A 26,514-nucleotide genomic window follows, 5' to 3' on the forward strand; every position below is an offset into this window, starting at 1 on the left:
GATGAGCAGACATTGAGCATTCATGACTTTGCTGAGAGAGAGTACCAGGCACAGATAGATGCTTCGTCACATGAGGTTGAGGCTGGTAGTACTTCACATGATTTGTCCAGCCAGCTGAAGGTGAGCGAAGATAGTATTGTGACTTCATTATCTCATCATGACAGGATGCGGGATATGATAGAGGATCACATTCGGATGATTCAGTTAAAGAGTAGACATAAGGGAGTTCAGGCGAAGTCTTCTTGTGTTGACTTACAGGCAATTAGGGAAGGAATGGGAACAATGAAGTTGAGTTATTTACATCTTCTATCAAATCGTGACCATCTTCTTAGCCTTGTCAGAGACTATTCAGATGCCTTGAGGAGGAAGGAGGAGGAAGTTGACAAGCTTTCTCGCGAGCTTGAGGACACTCGAGCTTCTTTGGTGAATACTCCATTGGCAATACAGGACTGGGAGAGACATGGGGATAAGCATGGCATGGAGTTGAGTTTAGTTTCATCTTGCACTCCTGATACTCAACTTTCTGCGGCACGTAAATCATATGTGGTCGTTGATAATGTTGTGAGTTCATCTTGCATTCACATCCAGGATACAAGGACAATGTCAGACAGGTATGTGGAGTTAGTCGGTATTGGTCATATTACTCAGGTGAGGAGTTTGCTTGAGTTACCAGTTGATTCTAGTTTACGGATATGGACTCGAGATTGTTATATTGGCGTTTGGGATTCAGTTGACTGGAGATCTTTAACACTTTTTGGTAGTAGTGATTGTTTGGGTGCTATCATGGATTTGATTAGCAGATTGCACGGTGTTTTTTTTTCTTGTGCCAACAGCTTGTCCGATGTTGGTATTAGTTTTTATACACCGGTGTTGGGCTTTGTTCATATATCCAGTCAACCATTCTTGCTGGAATATGTTGATGATTTTTCATATTTGGCAGTGTGTACAGATGAGTCCCAAGATCATATTGGCATTGATGACATCCAGGAGGATGCAGTGGGCAGTTTTGAAGACTTAGTTTCCTTGACAGTTTCTTTTGGTACAGAGGAGTTGGACAGCGGTGCTATAGTTTTTGATACTCCGTATGTTGATATGAGATTTGGAGTTGATTCGCAGGATATGGATGGTAATACTCTAGAGACCAGTAACTTTGAGGATACTCCTTTAGACAGTGCATCAAAGGAGGTTGGTAGGAGACAATCTAGCCAGTGCCATCATGTGTCTAGTCAGTTGAGAGTTAGTGAGCGAGACGTTGCTATAGCTTGCCAGCATTTCGATGCTGCTCGTCAGTTGTTAGCAATTTATGGATGGGGTTCTCCTACTAGTGATGAGCAGGGAGGCAGTTATCTTTCCTTGACAGAGATCCACTCTTTATGGGAGGCTATTAGGATTCCGAGACAGAATTATATGCAGTTGGTAGCCGACAGAGATTATCTTATGGAGTGGGGGAATACAACATACGATGCATTTTGGCCAAGGAAGATGAGGTGAGTGAGCTTACTCAGCAGCTCGAGGTGACTTCTGAGATTCTTGAGAGTACACAGTTGGCTTACGAGAAGTCACAGTTTCATTTGGCTAAGGTGACCATGGAGTTAGAGCAACTGCAATCTTTACCAGATTCTGTACAGTCACAAGCTGTGGTGTCTGGTGATCTGAGGATGTCCATGGTCGAGATTGTCAAAGACAGTGGAGATGGGGATGCATCCATCCTTGATACTAACATTGGCATATCGGGTTCGTTCCCACTAGAGTCAGGTTCAGTTGAGTTGGGTGCTGCAGCAGATTGTTGTGGTATGCTTAACATGGTGGTGGCCTCTAGTACTGATGGCACAAAGACTAGAGATGTTGTATCAAAGATCATGTGTGATATTGGTGAGCCGGCAGTTGGCATGGTTCCTACTAGTAATACTACTCCCTTGGCGATGTCTTCGGAGGTAGTAGTCAGTTTCAACTTGGTTAGTGATCGATTGCAGTTAGTTTCATCTGGATTGCAGTCTGAGCCACTGACTAAGATTGGCGCATTCTATCGGCATTACACTGTGAGGTATGCTCATCGATTTACCTTTGATGACCATGTTGATGAAATGATGATACAGAGATGTACTTTGGTTCCTAGTGCTCGTCATTAGTTATGGGACGGTTTGACGCATCGGGATGAGAGTTGTGATGGGCATGACATGGCGATAGGTTCTGTGGTTGACAGCTTGAAAATACATGACTTAGAGCAGGAGTTTGGGAGTGATGCTTCAGCAGTTATTGTTATTGATTCTATTCCTTTGGCTATGACATCTCCTAACATAGCTGGTGATCAGTCACAGTGGGTTGTATCACTTGTTCATGGTGGGTTGTTGACTGAGGTTGGTTCTTTTTATCAACATTATACTGCAGGTTATGTACATCATTTAGCATTGGATCCTTGTGTTGAGCAGTTGATGGCAGGCAAATTTGGTTTGGGTTCCATTTCTTGCTGTTTATCTTGTGATGTCTTTTCACCATCAGCAGTGCATGGGAGTTATGGTTATGAGACAGTGGCTGGTGATCTGCATAGTTGTGTTGACTACAAGAGTTGTACAGTGTGTGGATTCTCCATACATGGTACAATTTCATTCGGGAGTGTTCACCATTGTTGCAGAGTTGGATTGTACATTTCGTATAGGCCAGTGGGATGCATTGATGGAATTTACTGTGTTGGCAGTTTGATTTGTCCACTTTACTTGGGTTCTGATGTTCTAAGAGTTTGTGTCTCGTGGGTTTCTGACTGTGGCAGTTGTGATTTTGGAGTTTGGTTGAGCTGTAATTGTCAGTTTGATTATGGATTCCTCTTGGTTATATTGCAGAGGATATTGCAGGAGCCTGTGTTGATTGATAGCAGTATAGTTCATGACTACATTTGGGATCCAGGCGGATTGATTGGTTTATTGTTCAGCCATTGCTTGGGGACAAGCAATTTCAGGAAGGGCGGACTGTCATGTCCCCATTTTGGAGGCAATTTGATTTAATTAATTTAATTAATTAGGTTATCCAAAATAATGAATATTTTATGAGGATGACTAATTAATTATTTTAATTAAATAAATAAGTGGTATTAAGTTAATTATTTATAAAGTTATCAAATAAATAAATATTAAAAGGTAACTTTATATTTAATTAATTTAATAAAGTGACTTGAATCATAAAATATTTTATAAAGTCACTTAATAGATAAAATAAAATAATGTTCTAAAAGCTTCTGGAGAAAGTGGAGAAAACAGAATAAATAGGCACCCCGGGCTTCATTCTTTTCATCCAGTTGTTTATTTCTCTCTTAACATCAAATTGTGATTCAATCACATAGTCTATTCTGGAGCCAAGTGGTTTCAGATAGTCAATTGATCTTTGGGAACAAAAACTCCCTTGGATTAGCATAACTGAGGAAGTGAAATATCTTCTGAAAGGTTGCACATTTGGAGGTGATACTTCAGTCACTTTAGCTAAGGCATCATTCGGCCTAAGGCCATTTTCAGCACTTCAACATTTCAGGAGGCAATTTTAGCAGGACCGAAATAATTGGAGGTCATTTCTAGCAGGTCTAAAATTATAGGAAGCCATTTTAAAGCAATCCGAAAAAAGCAGGCCGAAAAAGAACCGAAAAAAGCAGTTCGAAAAAGAAGCTTCGAAAAAAGCAATCCGAAAAAAAGCAGTTCGAAAAAGCGGGTACGAAAAAGCAGTTCAAAAAAGAGGATCTGAAAAAAGCAGTTCGAAAAAGCAAATCCGGAAAAAGCAAGTGGAAAAAGCAGATCGGAAAAAAAAAAACAGCAAGCAAAAAGGGCAGCATTGAAGGAAAATATTACAGCCATCCACAATCAGGTTCTTCACTTCTCATTTGGCATATTTTTTGAGAAATGTAGGTTTTCAGCTGAGTACAAAATATAGCTTCAGCACTTCATTATTTTTAGACTATCTATATTGCAACTCTAGAGTTGATGATCAGCTTATTAGTTTGCATTCCAATTGTTTGACAAAATATCAATTGGCTGTAAGTTCTCTTTTTGGCATAAATAATGTTATAATTTTGCATACTAAGTGTTTATATTAATGTCACTTGGTTGTAAGTGCATTAATGCCATCTTAAGTTGCATCCAAAGTATTTGTCTTAATTACTAGTTGCTGTAGCTGCATATTGCAAGTAGTTTAAGTCACATATTTGTATTGAATATTGTCAAAATTAGTTGCACATTCATGTTAGGTCATTGTTTAGACAATCTGGAGTCTTTTGTAAGCATTCTCTTTGATGCAAATCGAAACAAGAGTCATTGCAGCAATCTGAAAAGTTATATGAGTCATATGGCCCCTTGTATGCAAAGTGTTTGACAAAAAATTTCGAGCCTTCAATCAACATTTTAAGGTTGGAATTGAGCAGGACCATTATAGTGGTATCAGAGTCTGCTTGCAAAGTGTTTGACGAAATGTCAGACAACTGAAGTATAAAGATTTTAGGTGTTTGAAGAAATTATAACCTGTTGGAATTATTACAGTAGGCTAACCAGGACATTAAAGGGGCTTAGAGGCCATTTGGCCTAGATAGTTTCAGTTGCAGATCTTTCTGAGGGGTTTGGAGGCAACTTTGGGCATACTTACTATTTATAGTAAGTCATCTTGGACATGGGCGGACATCCAGTGGCAACGGTATGTCGATGGTAATTGTTTAAAATCGACAAGAAGACTTGTTTATTATTGATAAGATTTGTTATACATCGATAAAGCTATTTTATAAAGTTAAGTTTAAATATTTAACTTTATCAATGCATAGACTATAGTTTGTGGGAAATATTTAAATTAAAAGAGTCCCCTTTATTTTATAACACACTGGAGACATAATCTACATAAAAGGAGTTATGTTTTATCTCAGATTGAGAAAACGAAGGATGGAGCTCTTGTGAGAACACTATAAAAGAAATGGAAAGAGCTTCTTTTAAGCATGCTTGGAAATATCAAAGAAATTGAAAAATTTTCTGGAGATTATGTCTCAATAGTTTGAAGGACGAAATCCCTTCAAGCTGGAAATCTTGACGCCATTGAAAGATATGGTCTTGAGATTCAACATGGTAGCAGTCCGAAAAAGCAGTCTGAAAAAGCGGAACCGAAAGAGCAGGCGGAAAAAGCAATCCGTAAAAGCAGTTCAAAAAGCAGATCCGAAAAAGCAGTTCGAAAAAGCAAATCGAAAAAGCAAAGCAAAAGGGGCAGCATTGAAGAAAAATATTACAACCATCTACAACCAGGTTCCTTTGTTAGTATTGTTTTTTTAAGGTTTCAGCTGTAAGTGTGCATTAAACCAGCATTATCATTTTGTAATCCATGTAAATGCCAAAAGTCTTGGCCGTATTTCATGAGCATTGTATTAGAAAAGTCATTGCAAATTTAGAAGATAATAGTTGCTAGTGTCATTTAAGCAATTCAATATCATTATTTATCAGCTAGTTAGTTTGCATACCAACTGTTTGTAAAAATCTCAGTTGGCTGTTGGTGTTCAGTTCTCATGCTTAGATCATATATATGCATTGAATATTGTCAAAATTAGTAGCACACTCACGTTAGGTCATTGTGTAGTCCATTTGGAGTCTTCTAGCACAAGATTCTCATTGATGTAAATTGAAAAAAGAGTCATTTAAAGCCAGCTGAAATACTATATCAGTCATATGTCCCTTGCATGTGAATTGTTTGATGAAATTCCTTGAGCTTTCATCAGCATTTTTGAGAGCAGATTTGAGGAGGGTCGTTACAATATTACCTTTGTGATGTCTTCGAGGAAGTGTTGAAAGAGGTGGGTGAGGATAATGTGGTACAGGTAGTCACGGATAATGCAGAACACTGCATGTAAAATTCCTAGTGAGAGGCAACCCCACCTTGTTTTAAACCCTTTGTGCTGCCCATTGCCTTGACCTTATATTGAAGAATCTTGGAAAACTTCCCTACATAAAAACATATGTAGATCACAAAAGGTATATTTGTAAATTCATATATAACCATACGTATGTCCTTAACCTTATGAGGAATTCACAAATAGGAAAGAGTTAGCTCGACCAGAAATAACCCAATTTGTAACAAATTTTATCACATTGCGATCCTTGCTTCAGTCCAAGAACAGTTTGAAATGTATGTTTGTAAATGAGGAGTAGATCACACCATCATATGCAAAGAGCAATGCAAGGATTGAGATGGCTGATTGGGTTTGATGATAATGGTTTTTGGCAATCAACCAAGGAGATTGTGTAGGTGAGTCTGTTTTTTGCTTTCATTTCTGTTTTATTTTCTCATTGTTGTCCCCACTTGTTTATGTTCATTGTTCATTATAAAAAGTAAGACTTAAAGCTTAATATTTCAACTTTTACAATGATCACAATTCATCGAGCCTATTATTGTTCTCCTACAAACAACAGTAGGTTATATTTATGAGGGCATGGGCAGGGTGAAAGAGATCATTAGATCTTTTAATTCAGGGGATCAAGATAGATATGGTTCCCCATGGAAGATTAGTGATCAAGGATGGCACAATCGTCTTCATAGGCCTATACATGCAACTACCCACTACCTTAATTCTATATTCCAATTTTTCCCAAATCTCAAGGCCAATGTAGAAATCTTAAGTGTGCTCTACAAAATTGTAGAGAGAATGTCTTTTGATTCATCAGTTGAAGCACAAAGTCTGTAAAATAGAAATGTTTAGGAATTCATAGGAGACTTCTCCTCATGAGACGTGCTAGAAAAAAAGAACATTGTGATGTCAAGTAAACATCTATTGAGGACATAATTAAAAATTTAAATCTTAAGCTTTTCTATCTATGATTCTATTACCCTTTTATGTTGATAAAGTTGAAGTTATTGAATAGAATTGATTTTTATTTTTCCTTGTTTTAGATGCATGATGGGAGATGTTTGGTTCTCAAGTGCCAAATCTACAAAAGATTGTAGTCCGTATCATGAGCCATCCATGTAGTGCTTCAAGATGTGGGCACAATTGGAGCATGTTCGAGCATACACAATTCAAAAAAGCTCAGCAAGTTGACAGTGAAAAGGTCAAATGATCTTATGTTAGTTCACTACAAACTTTACTTTTGACACAAAAAATTCTTGCACATTGACACATCTCCTATTACTTATTGGAGGGTGATCCACAAACAAAGCGAAACATTGAGGTCAATGATCCTATATTTAGTGTTGAAGACACGGAATGGGTTGATCAGGTGTACCAAGAGGCAAAGGTAGTATTGATGGCAGAGGAGGCTAGAGCACGAAGAGACCCAGTAGAGGACTCTTAGAGTGAGGATGATGTGGATGAGGATGTGAGTTTGAATGTCATTGAGGCTGAGCCTCAGACACGGACAAAGATCATCATTGCAAGGTCTTTCAGGACCTATCTTACGTGTATACTTAGGAAGGTTGTGGGGTTGACTAGTCACTGGTATAGGCTACTTTGAGCCTCAGTCTTCTAGGCTCTAGCTTTTATTTTGATATATGTTTTGAACTTCAATTCCATGGATCTCATATTTCATAAATACTGTAGCCATTTGACAATGACACTTTATATTAATGCATTATTTAGTTAACTTATTTCCTTCAAGGATCAATGTAAACTTGTGTATGTGTGCAAAGTCACTTCTATTTATCTCAATTTCTTTTTAAGGTTAATCTATTAAATGATGCATGAAAAAAGTGTTAAATCCTTAAAATATTTAAATTTCTTGGGTTTTCAATTTGTCAAGTCCTTGCTAAGTTTTTGTCGAGTCTAGACACCGGGTCCGACTCAAAGTCAGAAGTCAGTTTTTCGAGTCTAAGCCAAGTCCAAGTCTTGTAAGAATGGTCTTTTCTAGCCTTGATCCTATGCCACCTTTCTCTACATCTATTTAGTCATCTTAGTTCGATACTATCCATTAATTTCTTGTCTCCCACTAATTCATCATGTCAATGCATTATGTAGCATTAATACAAATGTACACAGCCAACTCTAGTCGAGAAATATACTAGCCTTTCAACAATATGTTCAAGGAAATCCCAGATTGATAGTTCAGCCCAAAACTGTCCTGATTCAATCTTGTACCTTGAAATAATGAAGCCTTCACATAATTGAAAACTACGTATTGTATCCATTGACTTGTACCCTATATTATATGTTTCTTACCCCTAAAAAGTTGATGATAAGACTCCCTGAGCATGATAATAAAAACTGTATCATATACCAATGAAGAGAAAGCACCTAATAAATTTAAAGGCATACCACGAGGAGAAAGTGCCCTTACAAAAATCACTGGAAAAAAGTGTATTTGACCTTCTGTTTTTGTCTGCCTCTCCTTAAAATACACAAGAATTGGGAAGCTTGGCCACCAAAGCTCCCAATTTATAAATGTTGAGTACCTGTCGACTCAAATTAACACAGAAGTTAAATTCTTAAGCATTCAGCAGCTACACAACAAAGATATGTAAATTATTATTCATAATGAGCTCTAATTTGATAAATATTCATATTGAAATATCAAGATCTTTTCAAAAGAATCTCTATTTGAAAGCACATACTTCCATCGATTTTTCCCACCGACAAATACATTCTCACCAGACTCTTTAAGCTGATCTCCCACCTTTACTTCCTGTTTAAGAACACCTGTTACAACAAGATCCTGAAAAGCCATATTGCAAATCTAGTAGCACATAATTTTCTTAAATTCAATTTAATGGAAAATCATTAGTAGAGAGAACAAATTAAACAATATAAGATATTACTAAAGATGTTGCAACAACCACCTCAATGACTAGAATTGAGCTTGACAAATTGTTTCTCATCTTTTCATCCAACCATTACCGAATTATGCCACATCTCGACAATTGAAAGAATTGTAACAGTGGGAACTTCATTTGTAGTTTAATATTACCAAGTTCCAACAAATGGAACAAATATTGAAATCGGATAAACCTCTGTACAAACAGCTTGTAACATTGCATATTTCTATTAAAGAAACAAGAGTTCAAAATCCATTTCAAATTATTTCTCATCGTTACTGGACAAATTAAGCACAATGCATGCATACCAGCGCCTCATTATCAAAGACAAATCTCACTCTTGTAGTCTGCAAATCATTAAAACAGATGTGTTAGCTGCAATTGAACAGACAATGATTCCTTCACAAACATAAGACTTCACAGAGAAGAAACTTAGTAAATAACAAAAATGAGAACAGCAAAAAAATGAAGCGTTTCTCCAAGTTTCTGTGACAGTAGAATGCAGGGACAGGTTTCTGGGAATGTCAAAAAAAATCATAAATTTAGGGACATTTTGGGGATGGTGTACAAAATAAAATAGTAACATTCAGAATTGAAAACATGCCACAACAATCAAATAATGATAACAATGTGCTATAAATTCTATATAAATACATAAATAAGGCTTCTACAAAAAGATACATAGGCATGTAATTGAAAAGATTCAAATGACACAGTAAGGAATGGATTAAAAAATGCTTGAATGAGAAGGCAAAGCCATCGTACTCTTAGATCATAAATCAGTAATAAAATTTTATTAAAAAAAAGTGTTCATACATAGTAAAGTTGTCAACTTTGTTAAGAACAATCACAGTGAAAATGCACCTGAAAAAATAAAAGCAATCCCAGGAGACCAATCGGTACGCCAAGAAATAAATTATCTTTGTAGATTAATACACCTGCAATACCTGATGCAATAAACACCAAAAGCAAAAAATCACTTTGAAATTTCGTTCCCTTGAATGATTTTAAAAAGCATAAACCTTTAAGTAAATTTAAAGTCACGAGAATGAAAGTTATAAGGAAAGGTGTAATTAATTGATCATGCATGGAGCGTCACTATGAATGAATAGCATATTCAAAGAGCATTTTCTTCAAAAAAAACAATATCTTGGATTCAAATATCTGCCTCCCTAAGTAGCATTAGTAATAGCTCACTATATTCTAAGCTCTAAGTAGTAAGCTTAATGTTTTAGGACACTTTCGCAAGACGGGGAATATGAAGAACTAAGTATAAGGAGTGTTTTTGGGCTCAAGAAGGTAAGGTAGAGTTACCTTAGGGTATTGAAAGTTGTGGTCTCACTAGGCTTTTGGTGTTAACACTCTGCACCATGACTCATTAGTTACTATATCAAAGATACAAAGACAAGGCAATCAGAAGGTCATTTGTGTCAAACTTGTTTTGTTAAAATTGCTATCAAGATGTATGAAGAAGATAACACTTCCATAGACATAGGGACAAAAAGGAATAAAGTCACCTAAATTCATCATGGGTCAGAATTGGAGTTCCACATCATATACAAGAGACAAAATAAGGAATTACAAATTGAATATGTGCATACGAAAATTTAGTATGAAGAGTCAAACATATTTGATCCTATCATGAAAAGCAACGACTTTAATAGATAAAGGAGTCCACATCATATACTATGCAGCAACATGTTGTGAGGTTTTCACACCATCGCCCTAGAATTTTTGGCGGACCCCTTTTTCGGACAGGCCTTGGCAATTTTTGCATATGTTAGGAATTTTCCGGTTCCCTTAGCAAAATTTGGAGTTGTCCAAAGGTTACTGAATTGGCAACTATACACCTTGGACACCTTCGAGCTAGGAAGGGATTTGATTTGTTTTCACCCGATGCAAAACTTGATTTTCCGGAATATGTAATTTTGTCCTTAGGCCTAGTAGGTTTCAACAACATTTTTTCGATGGTTAAAATAATATCTGGCAGGAAAAATTTGCAAATTTTGGACTTAATGGATTTTTGAAAATTTGATATAATTGTATAAGCTTGAGCATTTTCAAAATGAATTTGTGGACTTAGTTGTTTTGAAAATCTAAAAAAACTTTGATGGTGAAAAGAATTTTTTATAGTGAAATTGAATTTTGATTGCCAGGAAAAGGATTTATTTTGTTAAAAATCTAAAATTGTATTGCAAAATTGAAATTGGATTAAACTACAAAATCTCATTAATTTGGTTGAAATTTTGCCTAGAGGATGTTAGAGGAAATTGGTAATTTAGAATTGAAAATTGATTTTGGCTTGCTAGATTCAATTTTAATGATATTTTAATTGCTAAACTGCTAAATGAATATTTTGACATCTCCTAGGCTTACTTTATTTCTATTTTGCAATTCTAAATCAAACTGGCAATTAAAATGGCCAATTTCGCTATAGGGCTTAGTTATTTTCATGTTTTATTTTAAACTGGGCCATTTTGGGGGGTCTAACTTAAGTTTTTGTTTCTCTCTAGACAGATCGGCCCACTGTAGAGATCAACGGCAAGATATAAGAAGGGGCTTCCCCACTCTTATTTCCTCATTCATTTCCACTTCTTTTGCTAGAGGTTGAGCGATTTTCTTCCAAAGGGGCAAATTTGTCCTTGGCAGCAATTTTTCCTCCTAGGGCAGTAATTTTTCTTCCTAGTAGTTGGGCGATTTCTGCCCTAAGGAAAGTTTATGGGTGAAGATCTGATTTTTTGCAAGATTGGGCAATTTTTGGAGCTCTAGTTTTCCTCCTAGGGCAGCGAATTTCTCCTTCAACTAGGGTGATTTTACTTGGTGGAGAGACAAGGTGCTTTGAGGTCTGATTTTTGGCAAGTGTGGGCAATTTTAGATAGAGAAAATTATGATTTGGAGCAAACTTTTCCGCCCTAGGGCAGCGATTTTCCTTCTAGTTGGGTGATTTTGGCAAGGAGGTCAGATTTTTGCAAGTAATCCATTTGCTAGGGCATCACATTTTGGAGAACTAAATTTTCTGAAATCAGATCTAAATTTGACGAGGCCCGATTGTTGGTAGAAGGCAGATTTAAGCTAAGATTCTCATTCAATTTTAGAGGTGAAGATTGGTTTTAAAGGCGGATTTTAATCCTTATTCTTGCTTGGCTTGTTTCCCTTATTTTCTTCTTGCATTATTCATCCACCACTTCATCATTTCCATTGATTGGCTGAAGTTGGGAGATATAAGTGTGGATTTCATGATAAGGCACCTAGAGACGCAGAAATAAGCTAGACCACCCTAGGATTGAAGTTGAGAGATATAAGTGTACTCCATCCTAAGGTAACAAAGAGGCAAAAATAAGTGGTAGTTCCACCCCTAGGATTGAAGTTTGGAGATTGATAAGTGTAGAGATAGGATTTAGAGAGGTAGAAATAAGCTAGATTCCATTGATAGAAAGAAATTTGGAGATTGATAAGTGTAGTCCATATGTTTAGAACGAAGAGGCAAAAATAAGTGTTTAGGATTGTGGATGTTAGTACAAGCAATAACACAAAAGGAACAAATACCAAAAAAGACAAGGAAGACATGATGCCTAAGACCACCTTCTTCTCGAAAGTGAGGTGAATAAGTGACACCAATATCAAGACGATGAACATGGTATAGTTGAAAGATAGATTGAGCGAAGGACAATCCCCCATGGCGAAGAAAATCTACAAGAGCGGAATTGTACACGCAACAGCTTTCCCTCCTACCTTGCCTTGTCCATAATTGGTAATGGAGTGTGCATCTCAGTTTGATATTGTGACCAAGTCTATCATTTTTGATGAAGGGAAGAGAGTGTTGGCTAACATCAATGGACAAGTGGTCAAAGAAGTATTTAATATTCCCCAGCATAAAGAAATGATATTGCGAGACTATTTGAACATCTTGGACTTAAGGCCTTAAGAGTAATTGGCAATGGGTCGGGGCAATGTTTGGTGCATGAGTTGGTTCATCCAATTTCTGCAATTCACATATATTAGAGTAGCAAGAAGTACAATTTGTCCCAAGAGACTTCCAAGGTACCCACCCGATAGAATAGTTTTGATGGAGTTGGCCAAGCAACTTCAGCATTATGAAAAGATGATGAAACTTAAAGGTGAGATAGGGATTACCTTCTCCTTTGGAATAGGCAATGATGCTTGCCCCAGTCCCGTCACCTTTGCAGTTGCGGAGGAGTTAGAGCGGTATCATCTAGGATGGTATAGAGCAAGACAAGGATTCGATCCTAATGGTCTTATCGAGGCATCTCACGAAAACACATTCAAACATATTCCTACTATAGAAGATTTTTGGGCGAATGCACAAGATGACTTTTCATGTGAGGAAGCTAGCTTTCTCAAGGTTGTCAGTGGGCATTATAACGGCAATTAGATGGAGAGGACTTGATACTCCCGATCAGTTGGAAGATGATGAAAATGTGTTAAGGGAAGATTATGATAGAGTGGATGGAATGGGATTGGGTCCAAAGGATTGGGATGATCATCTGGATCCTTCCTTAGAGGTAGTTACAAGGACAATTAATCTACACACTGAGTCATGGTACAATGAGAAGTTAAGGCAATTACAAAGTCGGAAAGTACACCTTACTTATGAGAAGAAGGTCTAGCGGAGTCAGTTAGACAAAAAGGTGGGTGCAGTAGCCAGCAAAAAAGAACAATTAAGAGCAAGAAGAGAAATTTAGAAGTTGAGAAAAGTAAAGAACATCAAGAACGTCCAGCAAAGAGACAGAATGCAGCACCATCAAGGAAGAGCATAATTGAGGCTAGGAGCCAAGGGGTTAATACAAGTGGATAAGGGGTCACAGTACAGGTGAGCTTTGATTCGAAATCAAGTGGTTATGGTAATAGTACCGAATAGTCTCCTCTCTCGGAGAATCAACATGGGGATGATATGACAGTCACTAGTGAAGAATAGGTTAAGCTAATTGATATTGAGGAAGTAAGCCAGGCGCCTGATGCTGTTGGTTATGTTTTGCTAGTCTAACCGAATCCAAATTTGGGGAGATGCACTGCACCACTATGGTTAAGGCAAATGCTTATGCCAAGAGGCGAGGTGGTGATTGTCAAAATAGTTGAAGATATTCAAGGGTTAATGGAAAAGGAAGATAGTGAGAAACGTAAACAAATTGTAAAAATAGTGGCAAAGGTAATTAGGAGCAATGATAAGGGTCACCAAAAAGTTTAGATTGCTATACCAAAGGTTAGCAAGGAAATGGATGAGATTGTAGCCCAGGAATATGAGATAGTAGAGCATAACTTTGGAAGAATCATAGATGACATGGAGTGTGAGGAGATCCAAGAAGGCATGGTTTTAATTAGAGAAAGGTTGAGGAAGGCAAACGAGAGGATTGTAAAGTTGGAGGCCGAAAACAAATATTGGAGAGATTGCCAGCCTATCCAACAATTGCATCAGGAAACCCTTCCCCAAGACAGCGGGAGCAATATAGAAGAGATATTGGCTCAACTGCACGAAATCAAGGATTGGATCAATGATATAATTCAAGATGGGTGAAATTTCTTGCCTTCCTTTATCTTGACATTTAGGTCATTGGTGGCTACTAGAGACAAATTCAGAACACTTGAAGGGGAGTGGAAGGATTAAATCCTTCTAGTCAAGGACTTAGCCATTCCCACACTACAAGCAGTTATTGGGTTACCGAAGAGATATTTGGAGAGACCCAAGTTGGTGGATGAAGGAGGAACGAGTACGATGGAGTATTGGTATGTTGCCTTGACCATTAGATTGAGGATACTTGACGAGATACGGAATGAGATTGCACAACATAGCCTAGGCATTGACACCTCCATTTCAACCATGTTGGGCAATGTTGGGGTTGCACTTGATTTTAAAGATATCAAAGAGGAGAACGTCAATGAGACAGAGTTTGGATCGAGGTTGGATGAGTTGGGGAAGGTTGCCATTAGGAAGAAACATTTGAGCACCCTGGTCTCCCTCATTGTCTTTATCGAATATGCGAGAGAATATGAGAAGGATCATGAGAAGACAATGCAAGTAGTGAGCAATATGATGAATTTAGCTAAGCTCAAGATGAAGCACACGCCTTGCCCTCCCATGAAGGAAGTCAACGACAAGCTAGCCAAGTTCATTGCCTTGGCTAAGAAGATGAAAGAAAAGGGTAGAATTATATTAGAGGATCATTTGATGTAAGCCCAAGTGGCAAATTCTCCTTTCTTTTGAGTAGGAAAGGTGTCTGATTCTGATTGGCTACCAGTTTGGTGCCTTCTCATTGGTTGCCAATTTTCCTTTTTTTCATTGGTCCATTGATGATGTGGCATCTTCTCATTGGCTGATGGGGTGGCAACCCTAGTTAAGGTTTCTAGGATTTGATCTGGATCGTTGATTTTGCCTCTTAATCTCTACCGTTGGTTGTAATTTTGGCCCCTATATAAGGCCATTTGCTCTCATTTGTAAAGAGTTGAAGAAAACTGTTGCTCATATAATACCAAAATTGCTTCTCCTATCATTGTTGTGTCTTGCATGGTGATTAAGAACACTTGGTGTTATTGCATGATTTTTACTTCCAATAGTTAAAGTTAAATAGGGTTGAAAATTGTTGCTTAAGATAATACCAAAATTGCTTCTCTTATCATTGTTGTGCCTGGCATGGTGATTAAGAACACTTGGTGTTATTGCATGGTTTCTACTTCCAATAGTTAAAGTTAAATTTCATTGAAGTTGTTAAAGTAGATTGTATTTCAAGAAAGTTGTTAAGCAAGAGTAAGAATAGATGGATAGTTGTATGGTGATATTTGTGGATGTTTGATAGGGATCCATAATCTAGGCCACTAGCATCCTAGCAACTTGTTAGGAAGCCTTGCGTGGTAATCTAGTCCTTTTTCTCTTGAATCATTGCATCTATGGAGGTAACACCACTAGTAAGCTTTCATCCAATTTGATCCCCGTCCATTTGCTAATCTTTCCATTCATAGGAGTAGAAGTAAAACAGCAAGTAGTTTAGTAGTTGGAGTTCATTCAAGAAGAGAGAAAATTTGCACATTGGTAAACATACCCTCCATCGTCGCACCATCAACATTATTTGGCATTAGTATAAATTGCAAAGCTAGAATTCATCATCATCACAGCAAAAGTTCGACATCCTTGAAAGAACAAAGTAAGCCCGCCTACATGATTAACCAACAAATTACATTAATATAACTAAGTTAGTATCCATAGGTGTAAGGAACCTTAGAGTTTTTCTCATGTTCTTCATGAGTATTTACTTTTCAAGAGACGGTTGAGTGTTTGATATTCCATATCAAGTATTCAATTCCTATATGTTGTGTAGTGGTACAAAACTGACATCAACACAACACAATATACAGTGACAAATACAAAGGATGAACTCTACAGAATGCACTGATAATAATAGTACAGAATGCACGAAAACAGAAGTATATAGAGCAGTAAACAGCAACGTAAAAGATGGAAGTGACATAATATAAAGACAAAGTTAGTGGCAATGTGAAAATGATGGAAGAAAATAAATATTTGAAGTGGGTTTAAGCTAACGGCAACAGAGATTGTGGTCTCATTGTTTTGAGGCGTCAAAAGTTTGCAAGACATATAAATATCTCAGTCAACACATGGAAGCCAGATCACATTGATGGAAGATGATGATAAGACAAGAACCACAAGTAAATATGAACCGGCATTATTCAGAGGAGTAACAGCAGCACAATGGATAAATATGTAAGTCAAAAATGTTGAGCATCTACATAGGTACCAACATAGATATATCCCGATAAGGAGATAAGCAACATTGAACAACGAAACATACATGGTCTTTAAATTTCAGAAACCATGTCATCTAGTAGAATAGTGATGATATATAACAGCAGTATGTGTGCTGTGTGATGTGAATGGTCAAATGCATACATGGAATCGAGAGTTCCAAGTCAATAGAGATTTGTTTCAGTAGACGAAGCAGTCATCTAAAGAACGGAGTCAAAGATATTAAGACAACAAATAACCAAATACTCTGGGAAGAGTTTCAAGTCAGCATTTGAATGAGTATGTTTGATGCAAACAAATTCTTACATAGCAGCGATAAAAATATTCAAGCTTACAATTGAATAATGAGCGATAGAAATAAAGAATGGCACAGATAACAGTGATTGAGATATATGAGATTTCTGAAAAGTATGTAGAGTCGGCAAAAAGAGGAAATATTGATTTAACAGGCAGAGCTGGAGATCATGCAAGCACAAGGATGATCTAGAGTTTGAACATAATAAATATGGCAGCGATAATAAAGACAAAAGGATTGAGTGAGTACTTTAAAAAATAGAAGCTATCAAAAAGTCAAAACATAAAGAATTTACCCAGCAGCATTAGCATTCAAAGTGGATGGAAGGTGTCGTCATTTGGAAATTTAAACATATATACACCATACAACAAATCATCATGGGCTTTGTAAAGTTTAGATATATTTTTCATTGTTGAACTTGATTACACTTTAAATATGCAACTTGAATTGCCGAACTTCCAAGGAGAGAATATTAATTGATTTATATATCTCTCTTGGCCATTTGATATTGGTATAAGTATTGTCTCTAAGAGACACGTCATGAAAGGACATGGCTACACATTTGATATTGGTATGAGTATTACTCCAAGAGACATGTCATGAAAGGATATGTCTCGAAGAGACATGTCATGAAAGGACATGTCTCCACAATGTGGAGCCCTGTCTGTTCATGTCATGGCTCTTCATTTAAACAAACAAACTTACTCATAACCTAGATTGGATTAGATAGTACTTAACTAATTTTATTATTGCAAATTATCGATCTGCATAGAAAGTGAATGGATCAATAGCTTGATCCAAATTATGTTCCAATATTAGTATGCTTGATCATTGCTTGATCAATTCTATACATGTATATCAGATCATTACTCGCTCTGTACCAAGAGAATAATTTAATCTGCAAATTCCGATTTCAGTATACTTACTGTGATATATAGAGTTTTGATTTAATACAAGAATGATTTCTTTGTGTCCAAGGTATATGAAATGATAATTCTTATTGAGCACAAAAACTGTGTATAATGAACTGACATACATACACATGCACATATATAATCAATACAAGCAATCATCCTTTTATCTGACCAAAGCTACTATGTATCAACAGGCTTTAGTGGCATTAGCTTCGGAAACTATATCAATTATATTATTTGTCATAAACTATCGAAACTTTATAAGATACTTATGATTATTGGTGATAAACATTAACTACAAGTCTTCAATTTATTTATAAAAAGACATGACTATTAATTCTGAAAAGTCATGTCTTCTATTTGAATGTTTTATAACTAAGAAATATCTCTAACAAGAAGATGTGAGAAGATGTAGTAAGAAAGAAAAATAAGAGTGTAAGATAAGGGAATATTTATATAATCAGATTTTTAATCTGATACATATATTTATCAGAATATAGAGGAAGTGAGAAATATAGAAAGAGAAATTACATTTGCTGATTCAAGCACCGACTTCAGACTAAAGAAGAAAAACATATTTCAGATTTGTAAAATAAAAATTAGAAGAGAAGTATATGCAGATATAAATATCAAATTGGAGAAGAACAATTGTGCAAGTAAAATGTCCATCATCAGTTGAGTAAGCAACAATACCAAGGTGGAAAAGAAGTTCGTGTGTAGTGGGTTGGTGCTCACAGTAGTGGGAGTAGGTGCTTCTAGTAGGTTGGAGCCTGCAAAGTGTGGGAATTGGAGTTTCCAGTGAATTGGTGCTCATAAACATAGGGGTTGGAGCCACTAGAAAGTCAGAGCCTACAAATCTTTGTAAAAGAACAAGTTTATATAAAAGCATTTATTGTTGTAGTTTTTCCCGCATTGGGTTTCCACGTAAGCATTGTTTTATCGTGTTCATGTGCATAATTGTTTATTTCAGTATTTAAAGTTACTTGTCTGGATAAAAGTTTTAAATTGCATAAGTTGTTACTATACTGATTCACCCCCCTCCCTCTCAGTATAATTGTGTGCTCTTTACTGGCAGCACAAAGCGATAGGTGACAAGACCAATCCTCTCAAGAATCTCAAAAGGTCCAATAAAATGCAGCTAACTTCGAGTCTTTCCCATAACGGATGGGACTCTTCCACGGATGAACTCCCAAGAACACAAGTCATCAACTGAAAAGTGATAGCAAAGCCTAAGGGCATTGGCATACTTCTTTTGTTGATCTTGAGCAGTAATCAAATGATCTCTAATGTGAACAACCTACTACTTATATCATGAAGCATCTCAGAACCCAAAACTACTTGGTCTACTAATCGATCCCAACTCAAAGATGTATGACATGGTCTACCATACAACTCCTGAAAAGTGACATGCCCAGAGAACTATGTTAGTGTAATGTCCCCCATCTTTTGGGCCCTCAATGGAGTTCTTATCTTTTCATTCTCCAAGGGCTAAGTGGAGAAATAAGGAGAAATAAATTAAATTAAAGTCAACAAATAAATAAATCTAAAGGTGACTATATTTAATTAGTTTCATTTTCTAGAACCACATATAATTATTGTATTGGAAAGGAGGGGGCTTCTAGAGAGTGCATTTTCTAGAAGTACAACTATTTATTGCATTGGAAAGGGGGAAGCTTCTAGAGAGTGCAATTAAATAATATTTTATTTCCTTCTAGAAGGGTGAAGGAAAAGAATAAATAGAGGTGAGAGCTTCATTGTTAGGCATCTGATTATTGTCAATTGCATTTGATATGAACTTGGGAGAAGAAACCAAGGGTTTCTGATTTTAGTTAGCCATTGGAGAGTGTCAATTCTTCAGTGTTGCAACCATTTGAGGTGGTGAAATATCCATTGAATTTGGCATTCAGTTGAGCTTCATTCTAGAGTTCTAATTGTACTTATGGAATAACTGGAGGGTTTAAAGAATATTGAAGGACTATCAAGTGCAGACCTGAAGATTCATCTTCGGCAACCATTAGAAATTGTTTTTTTCCTTGCTGCTACAGTACATGTGAACAGTGTCGCGCTACAGTATTTATGCTTGATTCTGATTGCAACTTTCATCTCCATCCATTGGGCATCACTATTATCAGGTTCCTCTTGCAACTATTAGTAGTTACCATTGTAATCTTAGGCATAAAATTTTGCTATTGTAAGTGATAAGTCAGAATCAGATTTGGCATTGTTGTAGTCATTATTGTAAGCCCATTTGTCTTGGCAAATTCATAGCAACATCGTACATGGGAATGAATTCAATAAAGGAGATATTTGTTGCATACAATTTGTTTGACAAAATGTCCATCTAATAGGAATATCACCACTGTATGACCTCTTGAGCCTACCGAACAGCCATCATATTATCTCCCTACCCACACCATATGGCTCCCAGTACTAATCGTACACTATCATTGACCATACACCCTCTTTCCTGCTCACCATAGGATTACCTGTGTGTCGTACACTTGCCAGTCACACCATAAGGTAGCCTATCTTACTGTGGGGCTTCCCATCAAGCGATACGGCCATTTCTACTAATTTAATCACCATTTTTGCAAATACCTAGACAGGAACATTACAGTGGTATCAGAGCTAACCATCCTTCTAGCATGTGGACAATGAATAAGAGTTTATAGCCGGACTAGAAGAAGATCCCATTCGGTTGATAGAATGGCGGCGAAACAAGAACCGATGGCTGCCGAACTCTTGGCGCTACTGAGAGAACTTGCGAGGAATCATGCATTGATATGTGATACTCAACGACTCATGGAAGAAACTCTCAGAAAATTAGCAAACAAAAAGATATTCGGTGAACAAAATGGTCATGGCGCGGACTCGGTATCGGGTAAGGCAAACCCACATCCAATACGCTCTTGACCTTTCATGCTATCTTTTCCTCCACGGATGGAAGCATCACACGGAGGGAAGCAAACAACCTTTGAGGAAACTCAAGAACAGTTGAGAGAAGACTAGAAGAATGTGAATTTTGAGGAAGACATATCCTACAAAGATTATGCAAAACTAAGAATGAGATATTCGGGAGGCGAAAACCAAGGATATTTTAACGATGATCTCAAAAGGAAGTTGAGTAAAGTAAATATGTCACCATTTGACGGATCCATATCCATGTTTACTCAAGCATAGGTAATGAAGGCCAATACTTACTTCCAACTTAATCAAAAGCCAAAAGAAGAAGCAATCAAATTTGCAGCATTACACTTGGAGGGAGTGACGCATGAGTGGTGCCATCACGGCACCATCAGATTGGGGCATAACCAAATAAATACCAACATGGAATTCAGTGAAAGATTGATAGATTGATATGATGGTAAAGATCCAGAACTTAATTTCAAGGCATTGGCACAACTGAGGCAAACTGGATCGGTCGACCAGTACATTACAGAAATTTAGAAACTCTTTGTTTTGGTCACAAACATTTCCGAAAGAAGATGGATAGTGCTCTTCATGGACGAACTGACAAAACCACTGAAGGGTTGTGTAAAAGGGTTCAATCCTGCCACCCTATCAGAGACCATTAAGAAGGCTTGGAGTATGGCATCATCATCAATGTCATCCTCTCGAGGTTACTACACACATTCCAAACCACTGGTATTTCCCAAGGACAGATAATAAACCTCTATCGAAGTAGCTGTCGTTGGACAAACCTACCGGACAAGAGCTTCGAAGGAAGAAATCATGCTTTAACTGCAAGGGACCGTGGAAACCTAGGCACAGATGCCTTGGGAAAGGAAAACTTCATTATATTTAAGTTGTATCCGATGATGAGGATGAACAGGAAGATCTACCCTTCAAAGAAAAAAATCCCAACGAGGACACCAAAATGGTTAGTCTAAACTATACGAAGAGAATTGCAGCATTGGTATGATGCGAAGGAACTATTGCCTTAGCTGGAAGCCCGAGGTGTACGATGTTTCGTGTACAAGGAACCCTTCAAGGACAAAGGGTCATGGTGATGCTCGACAGCAGAGCCACTCTAAACATCATAAATTCCTCTTTTGTGAAACAAAGAGGTCTACCTATTGAGACACACGCGGGATTTCAAGTCAAGGACGCTGGAGGGACCCTTCTGCCCTGTAGACACCTTGTTCCCCAACTAAGTATCACCATGGCCAACCACACAATGACAAAGGATTTCTTTATAGTGGATATAGATGATATGGAGGTTATTTTGGGCACACAGTAGATGGAGCTAATGAATACACTCAAAGCTTCAAACAAATGGACTTCACTTTTGTTGTCGATGGGAAGAAAGTTGTTCTCCGCAGAATGGCCAATGAGGGACTGAAGGAAGTTTCAACACATCGGATGGAGGCAATCTTCGAGCATGATGACATTGCTTGGGCTGCACACTGTTTTGTTTTGACCGAATCCGTAAATGGACAACGGACACCTCACCAGGATGGCGATCTTCAAAATATCTTGAGTGCTCATGATAAAGTTTTTATAAACATTCCTCCTATCATACCTCCCCATCATGGGTTTGAACATACAATCGAGTTGAAAGCAAGTGCAAAGCTAGTCATAACCACACCCTACTGCCATCCAAAGAAATTCAAAGATGAGATCAAAAAGACGATTCAGGAATTGCTTGAGAAAGGATGGATCCATCCCAGTTCTAGCCCTTTTGCATCATCAGTAGTATTGGTTAAAAAGGATGAGACAATGCGCATGTGTGTGGACTACCATGCGTTGAACAAAAAGACGGTAAAAAATAGATATCCTATTCTCAAGATCAATGAATTGATGGATGAATTACATGGTGTGGTTTATATTTCAAAAATAGATCTTCGCTCCAGATACTATCAAATCCGCATGAGGGAAGAAGACATAGAGAAGACGGTTTTTCATTGTCACTACGGGCATTATGAGTTCCTAGTCATGCCATTTGAATTAACGAATGCACCTGCTATGTTCCAGTCATGCATGAATCGCTTTTTCAAGAAACTATTGTGTAAGTACTTTTTGTTATTCTTCGATGATATCCTTATCTATAGCAAGACATTAGAAGAGCACCTGAAGCATCTTAATGAAGTCCTAGCGATCATGAAGGCTCAATCCTTGTTCACCAAGTGACCCAAGTGTGAATTCGGTATGACAGAAATATTATACCTAGAGCATGTTGTTAGTAAATATGGAATACAGGTTCATCAGAAGACGATTCAGACTATCCTTGATTGCACCCCCCCCCCCCCAAAATCGCTCTCTAAGTTGCAAGGGTTTTTTGGACAATGTAGTTATTATCGGAGGTGTGTAAAAGTATTCTCTCAGCTCAGCACAACATTAGAAGATCTAACAAAAAAGGGTTCCTTCCAGTGGAATGAAAAGGCACAATGCACTTTTGATAAGTTGAAAGAAGTAATGAGCACTTGTCCAGTACTCATCTTACCTGACTTCACTGAACCATTCATTCTAGAGTGTGACACATCCGGAGAAGGCAGTGGCACAATACTAATGCAAGATCAACACCCCATAGCCTATGAGAGTCCGAAACTTACACAAGCAAAGTGTCTGTATTTCATTTATGACAAAAAGATGTTGGCCATCATTCATGCACTGACCATGTTCCGACAGTATCTGGTGGGTGCCAAGTTTTTTGTTTGTACTAATCATAATAGCTTGAGATATTTTCTGGAGCAACGAGACTTGAACAAGAAGCAACAAATATGGCTAAGCAAGATTCAGGCTTTTGATTTTGACATTGAAAATGTGAAGGGAAAGAACAATGTGGTTGCAGATGCCTTGTCCAGGAAACCAATCATCTGCTTACTGACTTAGATTTCAGCTGACTAGAAAGCACATTTGTTGGTGAAATATTCCAAAAACACATTTTCCTATGAGTTAATGGATGGAAACACTCAGGATGATCGGTACAAAGTGGTAAATGACATCATTTAAATTTTACTATAACAATTGGATATATTTCGTGCCTGAATCCAAACTAAAGCGGAAAATTTTGAAAGAGGTACATGACTCACCCTTGGCTAGACACTCAAGTTTCTTCAAAACCTACAAATGACTCAGGGAAAGGTTTTCATGGAAAGGTCTTATGAGAGTATGTAAGAAAGTGTGTAGTATCCAAGGTGAACGGAAAGGATTGTATCTTCGTGGTAGTTGATAGACTAATGAAGTATGCACATTTCTTCGCCATCCCTTGAGATTTTCAGGTTGCACAAGTAGCCGATCTATTTTTCAGAGAAGTCTTTCGTCTACACGAGTTATCCTGAAACATTATTAGTGACTGGGATGGACAATTTATCAGTATCTTCTAGACAAAACTATTTCGGTTGGCAAGAATAGAATTGTCGCCAAGTACTAATTACCACCCTCAGAACGACAGACGGTCGGAGATTGTAAACAAGTGGCTAGAAGGCTACCTTTGGAACTATGTTTCGACACAACAGGCGTGGATCAAATGGATGCACCTATGGGAATATTGTTACAATACCACTTACCACATGTCATCGAGATGGCACCCTTCAAAGCACTATACGAGTATGAAACCCTTTCATTCATCGACATAGTATTGGGTGACAGTCGCGCACCAAGGCCGAGTGACTAGCTTTAGGAGGGGCAGGACACCTTGAGATGCTTGAAGGAAAACTTACAAAGGGCACAGAATCAACAAAAGATGTACGCTAACAGACACTGAATCGAGAGATGTTTCGAAGTGGGAGACTTGATCTTCTCAAACTTCAGCCATATAGGCAGTCCTCGTTGATATGAAAGAGGAAAGAAAAATTGAAGCCACAATTTTATGGCCCTTATCGTGTAGTTCGCCACATCAGTGAAGTTGCCTATGAGTTGGAATTTCCAGGGGGACCCGCATTCCTAACATTTTTCATGTGTCCTTCCTTAAAAAAGTTGTGGGACAAAACATCACGGTAGCTACAAACCTTCCGCCGCTCAATGAAGGGAAGCTCATATTGCAACCAGCCGAGATCATTGAAGTACGTGAGAAGACCTTACAAAACCGCACAGTGAAGGAATATTTGGTACACTGGAGACACTTGCCATTGGACGACATGACATAGGAAGGCGAGAACTTCTACAGTATCCGACATTACATTTGCTTGAGGACAAGAAAAATTTGGGACGGGAGAACTGTAGTGTTCCCATCATAAAATAAATAATTGATCAAACCTTTATTAATGGGCCAATTGATCTAGTATATCTCAGACCCATTGTTTTTTTTGTTTCCGTAGATAAGTGTAGCCGTCGGCTATCTTTGTACACCCTCAGAAAGGTTTTCCCCGACGGGTATTTAAGCATGGCTTGTAGGTAGTCGTTGGTATGTGATTTGGATTATTTCTCTGTACTGCGAATTCCCGTTGGGATTCTCTGTTGTTTGTCATTTTGGAAGTGAAAGATCTTCCCTACTTGGCTTTCCAGTTTCGGTGGGATTCAACCCTCATCCTATTCCGTTGTTGTATTACTTTGCTTCAGATCTGGCAAATCCAAAACGCTATTCTTGTCAGGACTATATTTATTTGCTACTATCTCGATATACTTTGGTGTCTTCTATGCATTTCCTTCACATGTCATTTCTATTCTAAAGTCTTAGCACTAGTGAATCGGAGAAGCAACCCATACTGCATCACCTTCCTCACCATATGTACCCACCCTACATCTCTAATACAACACGGCATCTTCCATACATCTCCGTCAGTCTTCCAAACACTATTGTACGATTGTCACTATTGACTATACGCCCCCCCATCATACAGCTTGCATCTTGCAATATCACCACCGTACGACCTCTTGAGCCTACCGAACGGCCATCATATTATCTCCCTACCCACACCATACGACTCCCAGTACTAACCATACACTATCATTGACTGTACACCCACTTTCCTACTCACCGTATGATTACCTGCGTGTGTCATACACTTGCCAATCACACCGTACGGTAGCCTATCTTACAATGGGGCGTCCCATCAGGCCATACGACTATTTTTACTGGCTCACTTAATCACCATTTTTGCAAATACTTGGACAAGCACATTACAGTGAGTGGGGTAGTTCAGCTCATGATCCTTGAGCTTCTAGGACTAGAAGCTAACCGCTCATCCCTCCTACATAAGAATTTTCCCTACACCCTCTGATGATGCATCACTGCACGCCATGAGCTCATCTGTAGGATCCAACTGCCAATACTAGTGCATTGATCAAATGCACCTTAAGAACCTAAAACATTGACTCGCACTAGGTGTACCAAGTGTACTCTATCCCTTTCCTCTCAAGAGAAGTGATAGGATGAGCCAACCAAGAGAAATCCCTCATGAATTGATGGTAGTAACCTGCAAAATCTATGAACCTACAAACCTCCAGAACACTAGTCGATGTCAGCGAATCCATAATAGCCTAGATCTTCTAAGGATACACATAAATACCCTCTTTAGAGATGATATGGCCCAAATATATCACCTTAGTCTAGAAGAACTCAAACTTGCCCAAGTTTCCATACAACTGATGGTCAAGAAGACATTACAATACGTGATGCAAGTGGACTTGATGCTCCTCGACAATCCTCTAACAAATCAATACGTCATCTAGAAACACAAGAACAAACCGATCAAGATAGGTGTGGAACACTCCATTCATCAAACTCATGAGCACCAATGGCGTATTAATCAACCCAAAGGGTACAATAATAAATTCATAATGCCCATATTGTGTATGAAAAATTGTCCAATCAATATTAGCCTCTTGGATACGAAGTTGAT

The 26,514-nt window shown here is 37.8% G+C and overlaps 1 protein-coding gene across 10 annotated transcripts in view; it reads right to left on the minus strand.

The window, feature by feature from the left end:
• LOC149553159 (uncharacterized) overlaps window positions 1–26,514 on the minus strand; it is a 230,384-nt gene that overhangs the window by 109,254 nt on the left and 94,616 nt on the right. For 5 of the 10 annotated variants that reach the window (XR_016353043.1, XR_016353041.1, XR_016353042.1 and 2 more), the window contains exons 4-7: window positions 9,613–9,695; window positions 9,057–9,095; window positions 8,548–8,618; window positions 8,252–8,388 (exon numbers count right to left, since the gene is read on the minus strand). Coding sequence is in view for 6 of the 10 variants with exons in the window: in XM_089788661.1 (XP_089644787.1) it covers window positions 8,252–8,388; window positions 8,548–8,618; window positions 9,057–9,095; window positions 9,613–9,695 (330 nt within the window). In the remaining 4 variants the exon portion in view is untranslated. The remainder of the gene's footprint in view (window positions 1–8,251; window positions 8,389–8,547; window positions 8,619–9,056; window positions 9,096–9,612; window positions 9,696–26,514) is intronic. The other 5 variants (XM_089788659.1, XM_089788657.1, XM_089788660.1 and 2 more) reach the window with 1 other exon arrangement.

This window comes from Cupressus sempervirens, chromosome 6, assembly GCF_028749045.1.
Source record: "Cupressus sempervirens isolate cs-2001-9-10 chromosome 6, ASM2874904v1, whole genome shotgun sequence".
Taxonomy (NCBI): Eukaryota; Viridiplantae; Streptophyta; class Pinopsida; order Cupressales; family Cupressaceae; genus Cupressus; species Cupressus sempervirens.